This window comes from Nymphaea colorata, chromosome 10 (genome assembly GCF_008831285.2).
Source record: "Nymphaea colorata isolate Beijing-Zhang1983 chromosome 10, ASM883128v2, whole genome shotgun sequence".
NCBI lineage: Eukaryota > Viridiplantae > Streptophyta > Magnoliopsida > Nymphaeales > Nymphaeaceae > Nymphaea > Nymphaea colorata.
The window spans coordinates 11716320-11740563 of record NC_045147.1 but is presented as its reverse complement, the minus strand read 5'-3'; the positions used below and the strand labels follow the sequence as shown (position 1 = coordinate 11740563).

The window sequence follows — 24244 nt, the reverse complement described above, 5'->3', positions numbered from 1 at the left end:
CACATTCTTTTTCTCCAAACACTTTAAATTCCTTGAATTTTTCAAAGGCTTCGGATTTTTCAACAAGAAAAAACACCCAACTCATGCGAGAAAATTCGTCAGTGAATAGTAGAAAATATCTACTATTATTCAGAGATGGAGTTCTTGTTGGTCCACAAATGTCAGCATGCACTAATTCTAAAGGAGTTTTTGCTCTCCATGCTTTTCCAACTGGAAATGGAAGACGATGTTGTTTTCCATACACACATGCTTCACAAATATCTTCATTATTGGTAAGACGAGGTAAACCAATAACTAATTTTTTCTACCCCAATAACTTCAGTCCATTGTAGTGCAAGTGTCCATATCTTAAGTGACATAATTTAGACACTTTATTCATGTCTGCTACTAAGGCATATGCATCAAAGTGTGAAAGATCGATTGGAAACATTTTGTTTTTTGTCATGTGCACTACTATAGGTGTCATGGTAGAACATTTCTTTTTGATTTCACATACATCATCATGAAATGAAATCAAATATCCTTTTTGTGCTAACTGTCCAACACTTAGTAAGTTATATTCTAATCCAGGTATATAATAAACATCATGTACCAAACTTTTAGTACCACCTTTAATTGATATCTCAATTGTGCCCTTACCATCAATTTGCACCTTTTTGTTGTCTCCAAGTCGAACTTGTTGCTTCACCGATTCATCAATGTCACAAAACAAGCTTCTCTTTCCTGTCATATGATTACTGCATCCACTATCTAAAAACCATACATGATCAATATTTTCATTTGACTCTGTATGAGTAAAAAATAAGTTACCATCTTCTCCTTTCTCTTCCACTACATTAGCTTGTTGTTTGCTTTATCCCAAGAGTACGCTTCAGTATGACCATTTCTTTTGCAAAAAACACAGTACTTGTTTTTGTGGCCATATTTTTTTATTGTTAGTGTCACCTCCTTCTGACTTGTTTCTGACTGCCTCAAATCTTCCTCGTCCACGTCCACGATAGTTACCTCTACCTCGCCCGCGATATGCATTCTTTCGTACAGTTGCTCCCTTTCTCTCTTTGCTAAAGTCATCCAACTTGACTTGAGCTTGGAATGCTTGTTCAACATTTTTCTCAGTTGACCTGTTCATTCTTTGTTCATGGGCTAAAAGAGAACCCAATAGTTCATTAGCAGAGTATGCAGTCAAATTTTTAGACTCTTCTATAGCCGTAACCACATGATCAAATTTAGGCGGTAAGCTCCTCAATATTTTTTCTACAATTTTCTGGTTGCTAACAACTTCTCCAAAGGTTTTCATCTCATTTATAACTATGAAAGCTCTTGAAAAAAAATCTTGGACTGATTCATTGTTTTTCATAAACAATGTCTCAAACTCTTTACGGAGGATTTGGAGTTTCACTGTCATTACCTTATTATCACCATGATATTCTTGCTTGAGAATAGTCCAAGCTTCATTTGAACTAGTAGCACCAGCAATTCGAGGAAAGATAGTCTCACTTACAGCTTGTTGAAGAACAAGCAAGGCTTTTGAATCCTTCTTCCGTTGCTCTCTTGATTCAACTGTCTTTTCTCCTTGTTTTGAGCTCTCCGCACTTTCTATATAGCCATTCTCAACTAAATCCCAGAGATCTTGTGACAAAAAGAAAGTCTTCATTTTTATGCTCCAAAAACCATAATTATCACAACTAAATACAAGTATGAGCGATTGAAAAATATTGAAGTGGACATGCCATTAGCCATAATGAACAAAAATTTCTCGCAGAAATTTTGTCGAACAAGTTATGTGCAGACTTTACCTTGCAAGCCTCTCTTTTGCACTTTTACCAATAATCACGACAACACAATTGACTTGTCTCTGATACCACTGTTAGCAAAAGGAATTACCTGTCTGCACTTCCTCTTCTTATGCCCATGTGAATGACACAACACAAGAACACAACACACTAATCGAGCACTTGTTTGTACAAGTGATCACAAAGACATGACACGTGATAAGAACACACAACACTAAAAATTTGGAGCACACTTGAAATGCTTTCTCTGACATATTTAGCAAACTATATATACATGTAAGAAAAAACTGAAAAATAAATGACATTGACTCTTGATAACTCCACTATGGTCATTATGGACATATTAAAAACAGAAAACTGAAAATATAATGACCATATTAAAAACATGAAACTGAAAATTAAAATAGGCAAGGTGAAGGGGCACATGTATTGGAACGATGAAACTTTTGGAGAACCCAAAAGTTAAACCGTTCACCTTCTTCATAAAGGCAGCTGCATTAATTTTGCATTAACTTTCATCACTTTCTTCCTCTTGAAGATTAATTTGTTTTTGCTACATTGATCACCGATTTTTTTTTTTGGGTGGCTGAAAGTTTTCAAAGAAACGGTTGAAAATTTTTTAAGGGGACCAAATTTATGTTTCAAATGCTTTTTACAGTGCGAAATGAAGATTTTTAGAAATGTTCGTGTAAGCAAGAGATAGTTTATGCAACGTATATCTAGTCTATAGAGGATGTATACAGATATGCACCATATTACATAAAGATGTTGTATTGATATGCATCGCCCCTACATTGGACCCACTTGCTATGACCGAGACCACCTTACATTTTGAATCTAGCCTCCTAGAACTGCGGCGAGTAATCTAAATTTCTAGCTAAATGTCACTAACAGTTTATTTTTATACTTTAAGGGACACTTGTATATAAGTAAGTAATTTATGTCAGCTGGTAAAGGCAGTGGCCCATGGAACAAGCGCATTTCAGAACACGTGGAAAATGGGTGAAAGATTTCTTTTAATATTTTTGGTGGAGATTTTTTTTTTGTCTTTCACTAACACATATTTTGTTGCGCATATTTTGTTGCATGAAAGGCGTTTCTTGCATCAATTAATACTCTTAAAAGGCTGTTTGGCATCAGAGATATTATGGTAGATTCAACTAGGCAGCAGATTTATGAGACATTTTCAAAATGGTAGATTCAACTAGGCAGCAAATTTATGAGACATTTTCAAAATGTTCTGGTTGCCAAAGGATTTTTAAAGAACTATTTGAGATCATGCATCTAACCAAAAAATTAGCTAGATTCATCAGACACTTTTAAAAAGTATTGCATGAATTTACAGTATTTTTGAGACAGATGCATGCAAGAGTAACGTACTGTTCCCAAACAGCTCTTAAACATACTTAGCCAACTCCAATTTGTCGGGTTGAAGGCCTTAGTGGAAGCACCGTATATGGGTTGCATATGATATATGCTTCAAGTTAGGCTCCATGGGGTTCAGATTGAAGTCAAGCTGCCGACAAATTAAGGCAATAAGATGTGCCCAATGTGGAGGTGTGGGCTGGTAGTTGCAATTTTTCTTGTCAGCCCAAACAAATTAGGTTATTCATGTATTTATATTTCCATGGGACAGGGCATACCCCTAGCTGTAACTCTCAAAGCTAAAAAGGAGAGTAACACGCATAAGTAGTAAGTATGGGAGAAGTGATGACGTGTTAGTCGGGTACACCGTGTACAGCTTTTAGTGCAAGACAATCTGTCCACTCTACCCAATGTACCGGATTGGGCATGTATAATAGTAGGGTTTAAAATTTTAACAAGGCCAAAATAAATTTTTTTAAATTTTATATGATATTAAACTAAAATTTTTTAAATCTAAAGAGGTTGCAAGGGCTTTGATTAAAGTGGTATCCTCACCAAATTTTGCACGGGTAATATATTGGTCTACTTGGTGCTGGCCTATACATATATATATATATATATATATAAAATCCTTCTCTCCATTTCATTGACCATTGAGGTTCCAGCTGCTTCATTTGGTGAGAGAGGTAGAGAAGGCCGACCAAAATGGTGAGAGAAATGAGCACTTTTAGTTGATTTAATTGGGATGTAGAGGAAGCATATGCATAGGTGCTACGTTGGGTGCTCCATCTTTGTGTTGCTTTGCTTTGCTTCTGTAGAACTTGATCATAGAGGTCACTTCAATTTGTAATGAGAGGCCCTGTTTCTATATATGTATGCTACAGGAAATCACAGGTACATGGTGTTTGTTTTCTTGGTTGCAGGCAGGAGAGGGAGCAGAGTGGTGGAGTGGGAGACGGTGGCACTGGGTACGGGATCGAACAGAGGGATCGGCCTGAAGATATGCCGGCAGCTCGCAGGCAAGGGGCTGACCGTCATCATGACTGCTCGTAAGCCCCAGGAACAACTCTCATCCTCTGCTCAACAGTTCCTGCAAGAAGCAGCAGAAATGGGGAGAAAGAACCTCATCTTCCACACTCTGGATACCACTCAGCAGCAAAGTGTGTTGGATTTCGTTGATTGGTTGAAATCACTTGATTGGTTCGTCGATATTCCGGTAAAATTCTTTCACACGCTAGAAAAAGATAAATGATCGTTCTTCCCTGATGGAAAAATACATGTTGAGCTAAGTTTACATATGTAAGAGTTTCGTTCTGTGATGGACGTATTTGTTACAACTGCAGGTAAATAATGCTGGTGTTGCCAACCGTCGACATCGACACAAGAACCATTGTGGTACTCTCTCGAACTCATCTCCAGATACATTTCAATCTTACTGACCATTTAAACAAAATGTAATGCTTTGAGCAAGGGTTCTATGCATTGAGTTCCTTTCTTTATATCGAAGTTTCAAAGTTGTTTTACAAAAATCCACCATTCGTGGAAGAGATGCTGAATTCCTTTTCTTATATCAAAATTCCAAAGTTGTCTTTCAAAATCCATCTCCTTTTCATGTATCAAAATGATTTCTTAAAAATCCAACAGCATGTTTGATGCTTGGCGGTAATGTAGGCGAATAGATACCTAATATCTTAAGCTTTGTATTGTTGTACAATTGGAAACGTGTATCCTTGTTTTTCATGTTTCATTTTGTAGAATAGATATCAAAAGAAACGATTTGCAAGAATTTTTACAAGATTGTCGAGCGCACGTCAGCCTAGCGGCTAGGGCTGCATACGAGCCGAGTCGAGCTTGCCCAGCTCGAGCTCGACTTGGCTCACAGAGCTCGAGCTCGAACTCGAGTCGAGCTCCATGACACAAGCTCGAGCTCGACTCGATTATGCAGAGTCGAGCTCGAACTCGGCTCCCTTAACTCGATTAACTGGTTTATGACTTGTTTTTTTTAACTTGTTTATGTCAACTCGTTTAATTCATTTACGAAGCAAATTCTATGATACAACTAAAAAAGGAAAAATGCAGGCAAACAAAATCCACCATGAAAAACAACTATGTGCCGAAGCCCCACTTCAAACTCAACCAGGAAGATGTTTCTCAAACAAAATGAAATTTAAGGAAGAGATTGATTACTGATTTGTGCATTTTCTTGATCAATGCCATTGGCTTCCTCTTCAAACCTCTCTGGAACCTACACATTCATCAAAAAGGTGGAAAACCATATAAAAGAGAAAGAGAGAGAGAGGACGATGGAAACTAGAGTGCGAGAGATACAAACCTTATTTGAACCAGGGCATGGAAGAGTTTGATGAGCTCCTCTGTGGGCATGTCAAGGAGGGCATCAAGATCAACTCTTCTTCATCTGTCTTCCGGCGACCTCCGTCTCGACATCCACCTGTAAAAAAAGCCCTAAACATGTATGGCAGAGCTTCAAAGAAACATTAGGGTTTCAGGGAAAGGGGAGAAGAGAGACGAACCAGTATAGTGGCCGGACTCTTTTGGATGGTCGCATCGTTACCCTTATTGCATCTTTCCGTCGCGAGGAAAGGTGATTAGAATCGGAGGAACCCTGACGTTTGCCCCAATGTCCCTTCCACCGCTTTGGTGCCATTGCACATCAGGTGAGTGGTGGTGGTCATGGCGTGTGCGGCGGTGAGTGGTAGAGAGGAGAGAGAGCGGTGGTGAGTCGCTGCAGCCGTGGGCGGAGTGGTGGTGGTTATGGCGTGTGCGGCGGTGAGTGGTAGAGAGGAGAGAGAGCGGTGGTGGGTCGCTGCAATCGTGGGCGGTAGAAATGAGAAAGCGACAGGGAGAAGTTGGAACGAAAGTGTTAAAAGATGAAAACGTAATAAACAAAAAAAGTTTAACCTAAATCGATGAATCGGTGACTCGGTGAACCGGTTCATATAATTAAAAGAAAAGAATTTCAATAATCGAGCCGAGCCAAACATAAACGAGTCGAGTTCTTACAACTCGAACTCAACTCGTTTATTGATTCAAGTTTTAACTTTCAGCTCGAACTCAACTCGTTTATAAACGAGTCGAGCTCGAGTTTTTCCGAGCGAGTTCGAGTGGAGCCCGAGTTGGCTCGACTCGTGTTGCTGTTTGACTAGCGGCTATTGTTTGTCTTAACGTAAATAAAGTAGTAAACAGTATAACATTATTAGCCCAATAAAAAGTTGCCATGTTATCAGGCAAAGCGGCAGAATTATTAATGCCATTCTGTCTCATGCCATCTTAAATCAATGAATACTGCCGCAATCTTGCCCATAACATTTCTTCAACCCGTCAATCTTGTCTTTCCTCTTCCCCTTTAATTAGTTTAATAGTTCTGAGAGAAAGTTTCCAGAAACTCTGGTAGGTAGGAGTTAGGGTGACGTGCAGAACAAACAACTTGTTTGGTAAAGAAAATAATAGCAAAATTGTTTCATTTTCATTTTCATGAGCAATGTTTCATAAATTATATCACAATTATTGGGGCGGATTTTTGTAACCGTTTGTTACTGTTGCCATTACCAAGTGATCACTACTTAGTAGAATTTGTCCAATCTCAACTTGGCAAAACATATACAAGCTTACCTTGTTTGTAGAACAAGACGAGTTAGCTGAAGTTATTTAGGCAAACAAGGTAAGCTTGATTTATGTGAGCTCTCGTCATTTAATTAGCCTCCATTTATACTAATTAAAAAACACTAATAATAGGATCTTTAAGTAACCCCAAACAGTGTTAGCAAGGGGGCTGGCAGGGACCCTGGCTCCCCCTTAAAAGATTTTTTTAAAACAATTTATATGTAATTTTTTTATTTATCTTATATAAAAATTTTGAAAAATTATATTTCAGGATTTTAAAAAATTTAAAACTATCATTCGGCCCTGGCCATGAAAAATTCTTGGCTCCGCCCATGGGTGTTGGGGTTAGAAGCATAAACATGCACAGCAACACTTGCCTGTAAATGAAAAAGCGACTAACTGCACCAAGCTCTGCACACACTCAGCATCACTTGCTTGTAAATGAAAAGGCGACTAGCTGCACCAAGCTCCAAAATCAATCCATATAGAATGACTGCTAGGTAAGAGCTTGATTGGGGTAACGGACTAACACATTATTCTAGTATATATATATATATATAAGTATGGTTTCTAAAGTTTTAAATATCCATAATTGAAATCAGTTGGCTGCATGTTGCGACGTGAATAAAAATGATGACAAAAGACATTTAACCCTTGATAAGACTACCAAAAATGTACTTAAACCACGGTCCACAAATCATCACTCATGGGCATGACTAAAGATTTTAGTGACAGTTTTTAATCCTTTTAGCCATTCGACCATTTTAGTGACATTATATATATATATATATATATATATATATATATATATATATATATATATATATATAGGAACATCAGAACTGGGACATCCGATCAAAGATTGGAAGGCCTAGCTTCCTCAACTCTCTCTCTCTCTCTCCTCCCCCCCTCTCCCTCTCCCTCTCCTCCCCACCAGCGGCAGGAGAGGAGCCGCACGGCAGCTCCCCATTGCTCTATCCATTGTGTAAAAGCTACCAATAAAATTTTGAAGTCATAAGAGCCGTTCATTTTCTTATTGCTATAGAAGCATGTTAAACTCAGAAAACATTCGTAAGAGCATATCTATATGATTGGAATATACAAAAAAAAAAGTACTTCAATAATCAAATTTGAGTGGTTTGGTTTTTGTCCATGACCTAGTGGTATGAGATGTAGCAATTACTTTTCTCTCTTTCGCTTTCTTATCTATATAAATAAGAAAGTTGGTAAAAAGTAGACCACTTTTGGTAAGAGACAAAAATAAGACCAATGAAATTTAGTTATTAAAATATGTTTATTGCAATATAACCTTATAGACATGATATTAAGAGTCATTTGGTGATAAACTTATATTAGGTTAGTTCTTTTCTTACTTAAATAATGTTTTTTAATAATAAACAAATTAATCACTTTTAGAACATCAAAATTTTGATAGTAGAAAGATCTGTTTTTTTTTACAAGAATGACTTCAACTAAAACATGATTTATGTTGAATTAGTGTTTTCTATTCTGTTTAAAACACTTTTTAACACGAATTTAAGAGGTTTAGTTTTCATCCCTTTCCCAAGTGATCTGGTGTGTGTGTGTATATATATATATATATATAAGTGATTTACACAATACTGATTTGCTGATCTCTCTCCTCTCACTTTTTGCGCACAGGCACATCCTACATGGACGGAGGGGATTTCGGAGAAGTATGAATCGGCAAAGCACAACATAGAGACCAACTTCTCTGGAACGAAGAGATTGACCAAGGCGCTGCTTCCTCTCTTACGCCCCTCTTCTTACAAGCCCAGGATTGTCAACGTCTCATCCAGCTATGGACTATCATGTGTAAGTCTAATTCTTTAACATGAACTTCTTCTATTAGTTCAAATTGAATATGACCGAACCGGCCATGTGGGTCGGTCTGATATTTGAGCTCATCCACCCAAATTTTTGTTGTTTCCTTTCACATTAATGAGGATACCACCCACTCCGAAGATGGACATATGCTAAGCTAAGTCACCAGACCCTTCTATTTTACTGCCGCACCCGAGCCGCATCGAGATGGGTGTGCACCGGACATGGGTGCGGCTCCGACTCACACCCGAACCCAGTTAGCATGTCATATTACTAAATTACATGTATAATATATGTTGTTTTGATATTTTCTTATGCAATACAATGATTCAAATATGTTATATACATTAATAACTAAATTGCAGTAATAATGTATACATGTTTATTCTGTTATATATATAATAAATTAATAATAAAATATCCTCACCACACCACCGCACCTAAATTTGTTGGGATGTACCGCTCTGGCACCGGCACCGGCACCTGCACCCCACACTCTGGTGACATCGATGCTAAGAGCCCGAACATGTCCGGACCATGGGCAAGGATGTCAACAAATCGGATTTGAACCATATATACTCCTAACTACATTCACCTTTTAGATGTTCACATACTCGGACTCAAAATCGGATCCAAATCTGAATGAAGAAAATGTATATCCGAATCCGAAATGAAATTTCACCATTCAAATCCGATCTGAATACAATTTTTATATTCATATCTGAATCTGATCAGATATTTATATATACTTGAATCCGAAAACGCCATTTCTTAAATCAGAATCTGATTCAATTATCTTAATCAGACAAAAGTTTTTTCTATACCTGAATTTTTTATGTTTCGATCATATCTGATTCAAATTAGATATATTGGCATCCCTTGAAAGACATTTTCCATGTGATGCCACTAATATGGAAAAACTTGTTCCCACGTTTTACTATGGGGTGTTTTGGTAATTTAATAGGGTGAAATTTTGTTCAGCTTTTATCCTTATAAGGTGAGCGGCTTTTGTACATTTTGCTAATTTCTGATGCATAATGCGGTCCCTGCGGCCATAACATATATATCATGATCGAGGGCAGGGGCCATGGCCCCATCAGTTTATGAAAAATTAAAATCTACCGTTTAATATTTATAAAATTTTTAATTTAGTCACTATAAGAATCAATCCTGAAAATTATATATTGCATCCTTAGAAAAAAAAAATCTAGCCATGCACTTTACTGTTCTCCATTGTATCACAATATTTCTTGGGAAAGAGTTTTGACTGTAGATCAACAATGGTGGTGACAGCATCTAAGGGACGAGAAGTTGAGGGAGCAACTGTGTGACGCGACGGGCTTGACTGAGCAGAAGATCGATGGTGTGTTGGCCATGTTCCTTGAAGACGTGCAGTCGGAGAAGGGCATGGAGAAATGGCCCCTCAAGTATCCCTCTTATTCCATCTCCAAGATGGCGTTGTACGCGTACACGAGGCTCTTGGCCCTTGAATTGGGCGACAAAACTTGTGTCAACAGCGTGCACCCTGGCTATGTGATCACTGACATGACCTTTGGCACAAGCGACTTCTCTCTGGCTGAAGGGGCTGCGAATTTGGTGCGCATTGCTCTTCTGCCTGCCGGCGGCCCTTCCGGCCACAACTTCCTGGAAAGGAAGGATGCCGACTTTTGAGGATAACTAAAAACTTATGGCATTTGAGAAGCAAATGTGTTCTGTCGATTGATCTTTTTTGTCATAAAGTGACCTAAGGACCAGTAGACTTCTATCTACGGGCTGAGTCCGTCTCATCCTTAGTTTCGATCGTTCTTGTTTGGATATTTGTTGAATTACAGTCATGCAATTGCAGTTCCATGAATAACGTTTAAATGTCCCAAGCATGCGTCGGTTGGACTTAATTTAGTTGCTCTTCAATTTGGTCGGTATTTGCTCTTACCTTCTTTTAAATGACATTTTATTGTTTTCTTACTCTATTAGTGTTATAATGTTTTCTCCCCAAAAAAATGTTTAAGAAGACAATAACCAGCCAAAAACAACTCTGAAAGCTAACACAAACGCTCCCAAACTTCAACAATATATGTGTCCAATAATTAGGCAGCTAATGACAGCTTTCAACAACAATAAAACAGCCCAAACCAATTAGCTTGATAGTCGAACATGCACAAAACTGCTGAAAATCGAAATCACAAAGCTACGAGCATTACGATCAAGTTTCTAACACCAATATTGCAGCAATATATATCAAAATATATGCTAAATAATGCAGAAAATAAGAGACACTAATTTACGTAAACCTCCCCCCACCCCCCCAATAATGGAGTAAAAAACCACGGGCAAGAGAGACTTTCTATATATCAAGAAAGAAGTCAAATACACCAGCCGCAATATCCCTACTGTTTTATGAAAAACAATGAACTCAAGAGAGAAATAACACTCTCTTATACGAATGAAAGAAAGAGCCTCAAAGAAACAAGAAAGAATCACCCAATGACGACTCCCTTCATTTCTTCTTTGTCTTTCCTTTCTTTTCTTGACGTGCCAATCAACACATGCAACCTTGCTGCGATTTCTCCTTCTTCTCTTCCTTGCCTTCCTCTTCTCCTTCTCCTCTTGTTGTGTGCAGCCAGAAGAGGGAGATCTCTTTTCTTTTTCCCCAAAAGAAAACCCAAGAGAGAGAGAGAGAGAGATGTAAGGGCGATGGGGGCACCATCGGGTGCCTTCCCCTTTTCCTCCGCCCGTCACTTAAGTGACGGGTCGGGCCGAGTCCTCACTTGAGGCTGGACCCGACCCAACAAACTCTCCCTCCAGCCTCATCATACCTACAAAATAAATAAAATTATTAGACTGCCTTAAAGGTAGTCATCCCAACTAGGACTCTATACATGTCATGCTTCTCTTTATGTAGAGACGTCGTCATCATATCTGCAGGATTCTTCTCTGTATGTATCTTCTCTAACTGGATCAGTTTTTTGCTTAAACACATCACAAATCCATTGATATCTGACATCAATGTGCTTGGTCCTTGAGTGGAACGCTGAATTCTTCATCAAGTGTATAACACTTTGGCTGGATTTGACAAAAACTTGCTAATTACACCAACTGCATAACCATAGCATACATGAGACTCCCTACTGCAGAGATATATGGTATATTCTCAATTCTTTCTTTCTCATCTATTGAGGATGAGTATTGCTCATTTCTGAATTTAAAATGTACTGTTAAAGACGTACTTACTGTTTTGACATCTTTCATGTTGAACTTGCTAAACACATTTTCAATGTATTTCTCTTGTGATAATCACAACTTATTGGTCTTCCTATCACGAACAATCCTCATGCCTAAAAATTGTTGTGCTGACCCCAAGTCTTTCATATCAAAGAACTTACCATGTCCTTCTTCAATTAGCTAAGCAATTGACAATCTTATCCAACAGTAAGCATGTCACCTACATATAACAACAAGATAATGAAGTTACCTGATGAGAACTCTCTGATATAGACACAGTGATCTACGGCTGACCTGCGATACTTTTGATTTATCATAAAAACATCAAATTTCTTGTACCATTTCCTAGGTGCTTGCTTAAGTCCATACAACCTTTTCTTTAACTTGCAAACTATGTGCTTCTTCCTAGCAACTACAAGACATTCTAGCTGTGTCATGTAGATTTCTTCTTCTAGATCTCCATGAAGAAAAACAGTTTTTACATCTAACTGTTCCAACTCCAAGTCTAGATATACCATCAACTCAAGTATTACCCTGATAGATGACATTTTAACCACATAAGAAAAAATTTCATCAAAATCAATACCTCTTTCCTGCTTGAAACTTTTCACCACTAACCAAGCTTTGTATCTCAACTTGTCGTGACCTTTATTTTTAAACTTGCAGACCCACTTGTTTTGCAACACTTGCTTACTTTTGGTAACTCTACCAAATCAAAAGTGTGATTCTTATACAAAAAATTCATCTCCTCCTGCATAGCTTTAATCCATTTATCTTTATGCACATCATCTAGCAACTCTGAATAAGATTCTGGCTCTCCACTATCTGTAAATATAATATATTTATCAGTAGAATATCTAGTAGATGGTATACGTGTTTTTTTACCTTTTCCCAATTGCTCCTTAATTGGTTCTGAACGTGAAAGAAGCTCTCCCTCTAACTCATGCTCATGATCAGTTTGAGTCTCTATAGGGCTACCATCTGTATACTACTCATCTGCCTCTATTTCTTCTTCATCTACATTTTCATCAGTTTCACCATGCTCAGATGAAAATTCCTTAGGTTCTGCATAGGTTGGCTCATGAATACCACCAGCATTCACACCTGACTTTATGTCTCCCATGACATTTATAGGTCTACACATATCTGAATAAACTAAATCCAATACATCTTTAGTTTTTGAAGAGCGTTTTTTCTGAAAAGAAACTCTATGCAACTTACCAATCAAACAATGATCACAAAGAGATAACTGTGCACCATCTGCCTTTAGTAACAAATTCTTCTTGGTGAACAAATCAATTCCTTTTTGACTCATGTGACCTAATATCTTATGCCACAAATCTGACGAAGTGCCATCAGTAACTGCATTTACCTCAACACTATTGATTCGAGATTTCATACCATACAAAAAGTCAAATCTGCTACCTTTAGACAATACTATTGCCCCCTTTGTCAGTTTCTAACCTGTCTGACTAAACGAAGTACAATATCAATCTTCACTTAGTTTTCCTGCAGAAATCAGATTGATTCTAAGACCTGGAACATGCCTCACATCTCTCAAAGTCAATTTGCATCTTGTGCTCGTCTCAATGCAAACATCTCATATCCCAACAATGCTCGAAATGTCATTGTTGCCCATGTGAACTACTCCAAGATCACATGCTCTGTAGGATAAGAACAACTCTCTACATGGTGGCATGATATGATGCCCCAGTATCTAAAATCCATGTAGAATCACAATTCTGAACTGTAAGACAATCATTTTCTTCAGATAAAAATAATACTACTTCATCATCTGAAGCAATTGCAGTGTATTCTTTTGGCTTCACATTCTCTTGACTCTTCTTTTTCTGTTCATTTTCTTCTTTCCATTTCCTGCAATCAATCTTCTTGTGACCTGGAATACCACAGTGAAAGAATTTACCTGTCATCTTGGGTCTTGATTTGAACTTAAATTTTGATCTGTCATGCCATTTGTTGCGGTTCTTTTGCCTGCCCCTGTCTTCCATCACTAGCACTTGTGAGCTACTAGTGCCAAGAGACTTTCTCCTTATTTCTCAATTTAAAATGCTGGTGGTTACATGCTTCATCGTTAGCACACCATTTGGAGTGGAGTTGCTCAAAGAAACATCTAAAGTCTCCCAACTATCAGGAAGAGAACTGAACAATAAGAGTGCTTGTAACTCATTATCTAATATCATTTTCATTGCCGACAACTAATTGATTATGCTCTGCAGTTCATTCAAATGTTCTGACACTGGTTTTCCCTCTCTAAGTTTCAGATTTATCAATTGCTTAATCAAGAACGCCTTGTTTCCAGCTGTTTTCTTCTCATAAAGATCATGCAACTTCTGCCATAATGACTTCGCACTCATCTCTGCGTATACCAAATAAAAAACACTGTCATCTAACCATTGTCTGATAGTGCCAATAGTTTTCCTGTTTAATAACTTTCATTTTTCATCTGTCATATTCGTTGGCTTCTGGTTTTCAATGAGTGCATACAAATCTTTACAATACAGCAAATCCTCCATTTTTGCTTTCCATATAGTCCAATTGTTCCCATTTAGAGAGACCATTTTAGTGGGGGTTGATTTCATCCTTCAATAAGAATGCACACAACAAACCTGGCGCTTTGATCCCACTTTGTTATAGATGTTTTCTCCTAAAAAGAATGTTTAAGAAGACAATAACCAGCCAAAAACAACTCTCAAAGCTAACACAAATGCTCCCAAACTTCAACAATATATGTGTCCAAAATTACGCAGCTATTGGCAGCTTTTAACAACAATAAAACAGCCCAAACCAACTAGTTTGATAGTTGGACATGCACAAAACTGCTGAAAATTGAAATCACAGGGGTGCGAGCATAAGATCAAGTTTTCAACACCAATATTGTGTTAGCATAGCAGATCCAACGAAATCCCAATCTAGCGGTGATTCTGGAAACACACCACAAAGGCAAGAAAAACAAGCTGAAGACAAAGGCAAGAAAATTGAAAAAAAAAACCAGCGTCAACTGATAAAATCCCATGATTACAATAGCAAGGAAGAAGAAACTGTCAAGCCAACAAAGGGAAGAAAATCCCAACGGATGAATAAGCCAAACTGTAAACAAAAGGAAAGACATCTTTCCAAGATTGACGAGATGTATTCCTCTATAAATAATGAAACCTCACTTAGAATAATCTGTGAGAGAGGATCATTGTGGGTGTAGGAGAATCATTCTCCGAACCACGTTAAGCTCTGTGTCTCTCATTCTCTCCTCCTTGTTTTTCAATATGGTATCAGAGCTGTGAAAAGCAGCTGTTGAAAACAGATTGCGCCTTCCACCGGAAATCACCACTCATGGTGAGAATCTCTACTGGTGTGTTCAAGTCCGACAACTCTTGTCGTTGGGTAGAGTCTAGAATAACCCAAGGGTTCTGCATATCATTCCCCAAGGCGTTTCTGCATTTTTCTGGAGCCAGAGGAAATAAATGATTGCTCCCTGTTGCTGAAACGGAGGCAGAAAAGAGGCAGTTCTGCCTACCTATTCACGGTATCTTTTTGTGCTGGCGTTGTCAAAATCGGTCACTCCAGCTATCGAGCAGGAATCCAAACGTTTCCTGGACGTGTGCAGATGCTTCCAATGCATTTGCAGATTTTTTGGGCCTTGGAGAAAGAAGCACTTGATTTTTGAAGCATCGCTGGTTGAGAAGCAGGAAGAACGGTTGCTGATTTCTGCCCTTCTTGTTTATTGACTCGTGTTGTCTCCTCAGGTGATCGTTCACTGCAAGTTTATAGCAGAAAGTACCTTCATTCCGTTGAGGATTCAACGGCTCCAAACTTGATCAGATTTGTGATTCATGATGGCATCAAACAGAGCTGTAACTCAGACGCCATTGCAAGGTATTGCTTTACCTTTACTGCCTGCACCAACCACTTTACAGCAATACTTGAACATCAAGTTGACTGTGGATAATTTTTTAGCAATTTCTACCTTTGTTATATTCATATGATTTGCTTGGGTTCATCGATGGTTCTAAACCATGTCCGAACCAATATATCACTAGTAGTGATGGGAGATCTCAATCTATTAATCTTGAATATGTGACTTGGATGAGGCAAGATGAACTTCTCTTAAGTTGTATTATCTCCTCATTGTCTGAAACTATACTTGCGCAAGTAGTTGGGCTCAAGCCGTCATATGAAGTATGGAATGCTTTTAAAAGATCCTATGCTGCTCATTCCCACTCAAGAATCATGCAACTCAAGGAACAACTACAAGGACTTCGAAAAGGAAATTTAACTATGGATGATTATTTTTATACCAGTAGAAGAGGAAGACTTAATTATGCTCATCTTGAGAGGACTTCCTCGAGAATACTCAGCTTTCAAAACTTCTTTGACCACTCGAGTAGATCCGATATCTCTTAGTGACTTGCACGGCCTACTACTCACTCAAGAGACACAACTTAAAGATCATAATTTTGAGCATGAAACATTTACTCCTACTGCCCATTATGCCCAACCATATTCAACGACAAGGAAAAATTTCAACCGAAGACAGTCCTCAATGATTCAAAGGAGTCGTGGTCGAGGCCGTGGCAGATCTGATGCAGGACATGGCAGGTCTGATTTTGGTGAAAAAAACGTATTATTTGTCAATTTTGTGATAAAATGGGTCATAGTGCCAAGACTTGCTTTAAAATAGCAAAGAAAGATCACAACGGAGCAACTATTACCAACATGAACTCGTCACCATCCTCAAATGCTCAGGTATATCACTCAGCTCCCCATATGCTAGATGATGCAAACTGGATCCCTGACACAGGAGCAACCCATCACATCACTAATTCTCTTGGGTTGATGACTATTCATGAACCTTATGAAGGCAATGACACCGTCAAGGTTGGAGATGGAACAAGTGTGTACATTAAAAATATTGGGTCAGCTTTCTTCCATCTTCCTAAATCTACTGTTGCCTTGCGTAATATTCTTCATGCTCCTAAAATGGTTCCAAATCTGTTATCTGTAAATAAATGTTGCAAGGATAAACAAGTTGTGTTTGAATTTTCTACTGATTATTGTGTGGTGAAGGACCAGCGTACAGGGGTGGTGATACTTCAAGGAAAAAGTAACAATGGCCTTTATCGTCTTCAACTCCCACAACCAGAAATCAATCAGCGTCAAATTGAAAAGGTGGCATTATATGGAGAACGGACGCCAGTTAGTAGATGGCATGCTAGACTAGGACATCCTGCCTTGAATACTGTTAATTTTATTTTGGGACAATTTCAACTTCCTTTTGATTATGATGTCAAAAACAATTATTTTTGTGATGCTTGCCAATCTGGGAAGTCACATGCACTTCCATTTACCCAATCTGATCATAAGGCCACTAAACCTTTAGCAGTTGTTCACTCGGATGTCTGGGGTCCAGTGCCCATGATTAGCAAAGACATATATCGATACTATGTACGAATACTCTAAGTTTACATGGATTTACTTTCTAGCATATAAGTCTGATGTTGAAAAGGCGTTCAAAGCATTCAAGGTGAAAGTTGAAAATATGTATGCTACAAAAATTAAATTTTTCCAATCTGAAGGTGGTGGTGAGTATATAGTGCTTAACAAATTCTTTCAAGATCATGCTATTGAAAGAAAAATCTCATGCCTTCATACACATGAGCAGAATGGCACTGCTGAAAGGAAACATCACACCATTGAAGAAACTGGTCTCTCTTCTTAAACATGGAGGCATTCCAGCAGAATTTTGGACATATGCTTTCAGCACAGTAGCATACTTATTGAACCGTGTTCCTACAACCAGACTCAAAGGCAAGTCTCCCTTTGAAACTCTACACAAACAACCTCCAGATTATTCCTTTTTGCGAGTGTTTGGCTGCGCTGTCTACCCAAACCTACAATCTTATCGCGACCACAAGGTTCAGCCCAAATCCTCCAAGCACATCTTTCTTGGGTACTCTAATGTCCACAAGGGATACTTATGTAACAACCTACAAAGTTCCAAAATCATTGTCAGCCGACATGTTGTGTTCAAGGAGTCAAATTTTCCATTCCTCGATTAGCCAAAATCACTTGATGTTACCCATCCTACCACCACACCAATACCTATTCTTTTACATGTGATACCTCCCTTACCCAACAATCCCTCAGGTCAGCCACCATCCAATCTAACTAGTTCTACATGTGAACCAAATGTCACCCAATCCACAACACTTATGCCTGCCGAACCTCCAACTACAGATCCTCAAATGCCATCTCTTCGAACCCATAGTATGTTCACTCGGTCACAAGATGGTATGAGAAAACCCAAACTCTCTTTTCCAACACCCTACCCTCTTCCCACTGCTCTTGTAACTCAATACTGATCCAATCAGGAACCAACAACTTATGTCCAAGCACTCAAGTCAGTCCATTGGCAAGAGGCTATGGCCAAAGAAATGCAAGCTCTTCATCAAAATGGAACATGGACTCTTGTTCCACCAAACCGAAGATATACCATTATAGGGTGTAAATGGATCTTCAAGATTAAACGTAAAACTGATGGAACTTTGGAACGTTACAAGGCTCGATTGGTCGCCAAAGGCTATGATCAAATTGAAGGCATCGACTACTATGAAACATTCGGCCCTGTTGTAAAACCAGCCACCGTGCGCACTATTTTATCTCTCTCTACTTCCCTCAAATAGCCTATAAAACAACTTGATGTCAATAATGCATTCCTTCATGGAGATCTGATTGAATATGTATATATGGCTCAACCTTCAGGATTTGAGGATCGACATCACCCATCTTATGTGTGCAAACTTCATAAAGCAATCTATGGACTTAAACAAGCTCCAAGAGCCTGGTCTCATCGTCTCAGTCAGGCACTATCTCATATGGGCTTTAAAATGTCTCAAGCTGACACCTCATTGTTCACCTTGATTACAGATTAAGTTAGGATCATTATCATGGTTTATGTTGATGATATTCTAATCACAAGTAACTCTACTGTACAGGTTACTGAATTAATTCATCGCCTCAGTACAACCTTCTCTCCTAAAGATCTCGACGAGTTACATTATTTCTTGGGTATTGAGGCTATTCCAACAACAGAAGGACTGCTCCTGTCACAACAAAAATATATCATTGACATTTTGGCTCGAACACATATGACTGGTGTCAAGCCTATCTCAACGCTTCTACCAGCAAATTCCTCACTGACAAAGGTTGGAACATGCTTCTCAGATGCCACACTATATCGCCAGACAGTTGGGGCTCTTCAATACCTCACCATTACTAGGCATGATCTATCCTATGCAGTCAATAAGGTTTGTCAGTTCATGCACACTCCTACGATTGACCACTAGAATGCAGTGAAACAAATATTACGCTATGCCAAAGCCACCACTCATCATGGCCTTCTCCTCAGACACAACTCATCCACTCACCTGCATGCCTACTCCGATGCAGACTGAGCTGGCTGTCCAGATGATCGCAAGTCCATTGGGGCCTATGCTGTCTTCCTTGGCCGGAATTTGATCACTTGGAGTTCGAAGAAACAACAAACTCTAGCTCGATCCTCCACTGAAGCTGAGTACCGGGCAGTCGCCAGCACTGCTGCAGAGATCATTTGGCTTAAATATTTATTACATGATATGGGTGTCTCTCCTTCTGAACCACCAATCCTTTGGTGCGATAACATTAGTGCCACCCATACGACAACGAATCCAGTTCTTCACTAGAAAAGTAAACATATTGAACTCAATGTCCACTTTGTCCGAGATCATGTCACTTGAAGGCAACTTTCTGTGAGACACATTCCTACCTCTCATCAATTGGCAGATCCTCTCACCAAAGCTCTATCCGTAGAAGCATTTGTTCGAGGACGTTTCGAACTCAATGTTCGTTCCGGACCATTGAGTTTGAGGGGGGATGTCAGCATAGTAGATCCAACGAGATCCCAATCCAGCGATGAATTTGGAAACACACCACAAAGGCAAGAAAAACAAGCTGAAAACAAAGGCAAGAAAATTGAGGAAAAAGGAAACCAGCGTCAACTGAAAAAATCCCATGATTAGAGCAGCAAGGAAGAAGAAATTTTCAAGCCAACAAAGGGAAGAAAATCCCAACGAATGAATAAGCCAAACTGTAAACAAAAGGAAAGACATCTTTCCAAGATTGACGAGATGTAATTCTTCCTCTATAAATAATGAAACCTCACCTAGAATAATCTGTGAGAGAGGTTCATTGTGGACGTAGGAGAATCATTCTCCGTACCACGTTAAGCTCTGTGTCTCTCATTCTCTCTTCCTTGTTTTTCATTATATTAAAGTAATATATATCAAATATATGCTAAATAATGCAGAAATAAGAGACCAATTTACGTAAAAAACCCTCCAATAATGGGATAAAAAACCATGGGCAAGAGAGACTTTTTATACATCAAGAAAGGAGCCAAATACACCAGCAACAATATCCTTACTGTTTTACGAAAAACAGTGAACTCAAGAGAGCAATAACACTCTCTTATACGAGTGAAAGAAAGAGCCTCAAAGAAACAAGAAAGAGATCACCCAATGAAGACTCCCTTAATTTCTTCTTTCTTCTTTGTCTTTCATTTCTCTTCTTGGCGTGCCAATCAACACACGCAACCTTGCTGCGATTTCTCATTCTTCTCTTCTTTGCCTTCCTCTTTTCCTTCTCCTTTTGTTGTGTGCAGCCACAAGGGGGAGATCTCTTTTCTTTTTCCCCAAAAGAAAGAGATGTAAGGGCGATGGGGGCACCAACTGGTGCCCTTCTCTTTTCCTCCGCCCATCACTTAAGTGATGGGTCGGGTTGAGTCCTCACTTGAGACTGGACTTGACCCAACAATTAGACCTTGCAACTGTGTCAAAAATTGATGCTCTTTTACGAGTAAAAGAAAACAAATATTTGTTGTTGAAAAGCCCTCTCAAAGCCATCACTGATTCACTCGCTAATTGAAAACGACGTTTGCTTGAATCTTATAACCACTAACAAACATGTTGGGATCTAAATCCACAGAGCGAAATCCCAATTTCTTCATATTTTCATAAAAGATTCGGGATTTCGGTCTTGTGTTTGTCTCGAGAATCAAATTTTTTAAAAATCAGGATGAGGAACCCACTTCAACACTCCACAAGTACATCCTGTTCATATTTCTCTTTTTTTTTTTTTTTTTTTAAGTGGATTCCTCACTCGACTTACGTATGTTCATCATGACATATTTTTTTCTGTTCATCATGACGAGTCAGACTGCCACATGAATGAATTGGGTGGTTCTGCCCAAATGTGATGAAGGACGAAAGTGAAATTAAAGTAAAACAGTGAAACTCGAATCTCCCAAGGCGTCTGACATCTACAGTCTTTTGCAAAACGCTACAGAGTTGTACGTGATTCTGATGCTGACTAGTTGTCAAGCGGTACGAAACACCTGTTGAAATAACAGACCTGCTGGACCACCTAAAGGGAGACGATGAAACCTTCAATCTCTTACCGCCACCTAAGATGCGCCATACAAACCACAGATTCGTTCTTTTTCAAACTTGTTCCAGAGTCTTATCTTAACGTACGAGAGAAAGAGACATCTCTGAACCCGAATCTCTTTATCGTAGTTGCACATTTGAGGGAGAGGGTGAGCGAAATGCGAGATAAGAGAGAGGAAGGTTAAAGAATTATCAACTCTCTGCAATTTTCCAGTTTGAAAGATTGTTGTCCGAGTTCTGGATCCGATTGGACCGGTATTCCCACAAAAAATGGTGAGCAAATCTTGATGAAAAACACCCCAAAGAACTTTTATGTCAAGGAAATTTGTTACCTAGAACCTGGCTGCCGATACATCTTCTGGATCGATCCGATGATAAACGTCGACCGGTTTAATTTTGGTTGCAGGAAGCGCAGGGTACTTCAGAGTGGTGGAGTGAGGAGACAGTGGCGGTGGTGACGGGAGGGAACCGAGGGATCGGGCTGGAAGTCTGCCGGCAGCTCGCAGAAAAGGGGCTTACCGTCATCATGACTGCTCGTAGGCCACAAGAGGAACTTTCAGCCTCTGCTCAACAGTTCCTGCAGGAGGCGGCACAATTGGGGAGGAAGAAGGTCATCTTCCACACTCTCGATATTACTCAACGGCAGAGTGTGATGAATTTCGTCGACTGGTTGAAGCTACATGTTGGATTTATCGACATTCTGGTAAGTAGAAACCAAAAGTTGTTAGGTTTCCATCCTCCCTACGTGTCGGTCAAACGCTTTCAATAAAAATCAATTGACATCAGAAACCAAACTTATTAGACACGAAGTATAATAGAAATTAATTCCTTGTATGTTCAGACCTTCCTCGCAAGAGGGAAGAAAAGCGCTCGAGTATCGAACCCTGGTGTTCGATTGATTTCCTATTTTGTAGGGGCAATCAAGTATCAAGCATCGTGAAAGAAAGTTTCCTCGAACTTTTCGCTCATCAATGAAGCTTCTTTTCCTCTTCTCGCCATAAAGTTGATTTAAAATAAAAGCCCCAAGGTATATTAATTTTCATAGGTTGATTAAGCAGAAAATATATTGTTGATGCAGGTAAACAACGCTGCTGTTCTAAATGCTGATTGGAAGTTCTTGGAACAGAACAATGTAGACATGAGAACCTTTCTGGTACCCTCTCCCTCTTCCTCTCTCCTAGTTCATGAAATTCGTATGCCCTTGTATTAGGAGGCGTTTTATTTGATTCCATAAACTGAAGAAGCCGTCGTCTGCACATTTTGTGGAACAGTTTCAGCTTCAACTGTGGCAGCGTTCTTTCTGACCATTTAAACTATATGTAATGCATGCTCTGGGCAAGGATTCTATACAATGAATTATTCCTTTAGATCAATTCTTCAATATAGATGAATAGATTACCTAACCATTTACGCTTAGATAAGAAAATTTAGGGTGTTGATATTTTAAGGAATAACGAGTCGGCAACTAAAACAATTAACGAGTCGTTTACCCCATAAAGATTTGGGAACCTGGTCATGATCCCAGGCTTGTACACGGCGCAAATGTGCACAGGTCTGTGTGCATGACAATTACTGGTATAAAAGTTTCCTTAATTGAAGCTATTGTCAAAGACTATTGTCTTCTTTGAAGTGTAATTCAGAATCTTGAAAACTGTGAGTGTGTGTGTGTTTGTACATGTGTGTTGATTTTTTTATTTTTCTCCTTGAGAAAAGGATTATACACAGGTACATCCTCCATGCTTAAACAGGATACTGGAGAAGCAGGAGTCGGCAAAGGACTGCATAGAGACCAACTTCTACGGAACCAAGAGGGTGACCAAGGCGTTGCTCCCTCTCCTGCGCCCCTCTTCTTACAAGCCCAGGATTGTCAACGTCTCATCCGTCTACGGACTACTTCTTGTAAGTCTCCAACATTAATCTGTTCCCTGGTTCAACCCCGTAAGCTCATATGGCTTTATTTTTTTTTTTGCAAGTAGTAAACAAATCAATTTTTTTTTGTTTTCCAAGTGTTCTTAAACCAAAGATAGATATATAAAATTGACAGTAAATCAACAATGATGCTAGCAGTTTCTCAGGGATGATGAGTTGAGGAAGCAATTGAGCGATACAGAGGGGTTGACGGAGCAAAAGATTGATGAGGTGTTAGACACGTTCCTTGAAGATCTGAAATCCAAACAGGCCATGGAGAAGTGGCCCCTCAAGGTTCCTTCTTACACCGTCTCCAAGATTGCGTTGAACGCATACACGAGGCTTTTGGCCCTTGAATTGGGCGACAAAGCTTGTGTCAATAGTGCCACCCCTGGCTATGTGATGACTGACATGACCTTCGGCACCGGCGATCTCTCTCCGGCTGAAGGGGCCGCGAATTTGGTGTGTGTTGCTCTCCTCCCCGCCGGTGGCCTTTCTGGCCACAACTTCCTTGAAGGTAAGGATGCCAAGTTCTGATGATCACCAAAAAGTTCTGGAATTCAAAAGCAAATGTGTAATGATTTTGTTTTTTTGTTTTTCTTTTTTCGCCCTCAACTTAATCTATCTTGGTTTACCTTTCTTGTTTGGATATTTGCTGAAATTTGAGGCAATGGCAATCTTAAGTTCAAGTTTGGATTGTCTGCCAGGTTATGATGGACATATAAATTTAAAATGAATCTGTATTTGGTTAGTATCTGCAGTTAGATTCTCCTTGCCAATGAAATCTAATATTTTGTAGTTTTGTTTTTGGGTTAAATTGAAACACCAAGGGTATATCAAGCAAACAAACGCAAAATCGTTCTTATTGTTATTAGAAACCTTTACTAATAATTTGACTTGCTTGGCCTTGGCCCCAGTCATAGTTGATCGCTCCAAAAGAATCAACATGTAGCGGTGTTGGCTAAATAATTTGTATGTCTCCAATTATTAAAC

The 24244-nt window shown here is 39.1% G+C and overlaps 2 protein-coding genes across 3 annotated transcripts; both read left to right on the top strand.

Moving 5' to 3' along the window:
- Window positions 1-9078: 9078 nt before the first annotated feature.
- Window positions 9079-10295, top strand: LOC116262610 ((+)-neomenthol dehydrogenase-like). Its single transcript, XM_050080159.1, has 2 exons — window positions 9079-9165; window positions 9918-10295. Exons 1-2 carry the CDS (start codon window positions 9079-9081, stop codon window positions 10293-10295), a joined length of 465 nt encoding a protein of 154 aa, XP_049936116.1.
- An 11109-nt stretch (window positions 10296-21404) lies between these two features.
- On the top strand, window positions 21405-24005 carry LOC116261956 ((-)-isopiperitenone reductase-like). Of its 2 annotated transcripts, none has more exons than XM_031640917.2 (5): window positions 21405-21616; window positions 21750-22046; window positions 22422-22496; window positions 23057-23242; window positions 23408-24005. In XM_031640917.2, exons 1-5 carry the CDS (start codon window positions 21614-21616, stop codon window positions 23786-23788), a joined length of 942 nt encoding a protein of 313 aa, XP_031496777.1. In that variant the 5' UTR covers window positions 21405-21613; the 3' UTR covers window positions 23789-24005. The 2 variants fall into 2 exon arrangements, with proteins under 2 accessions (XP_031496777.1, XP_031496778.1); XM_031640918.2 differs by having other exon boundaries at window positions 21411-21616; window positions 23411-24005.
- The last annotated feature ends 239 nt before the right edge of the window (window positions 24006-24244 follow it).

Excerpts from the sequence above, each read along its gene's own strand:
- LOC116262610 (XM_050080159.1), top strand. The coding sequence starts at position 9,079 with ATGTACCGCTCTGGCACCGGCACCGGCACCTGCACCCCACACTCTGGT. Across the intron at positions 9,166-9,917 it reads CGAACATGTCCGGACCATGG|CATCTAAGGGACGAGAAGTT; the intron begins GCAAGGATGTCA and ends TGGTGGTGACAG.
- LOC116261956 (XM_031640917.2), top strand. Across the intron at positions 22,047-22,421 it reads TTGGATTTATCGACATTCTG|GTAAACAACGCTGCTGTTCT; the intron begins GTAAGTAGAAAC and ends TTGTTGATGCAG. Across the intron at positions 22,497-23,056 it reads TAGACATGAGAACCTTTCTG|GATTATACACAGGTACATCC; the intron begins GTACCCTCTCCC and ends CCTTGAGAAAAG.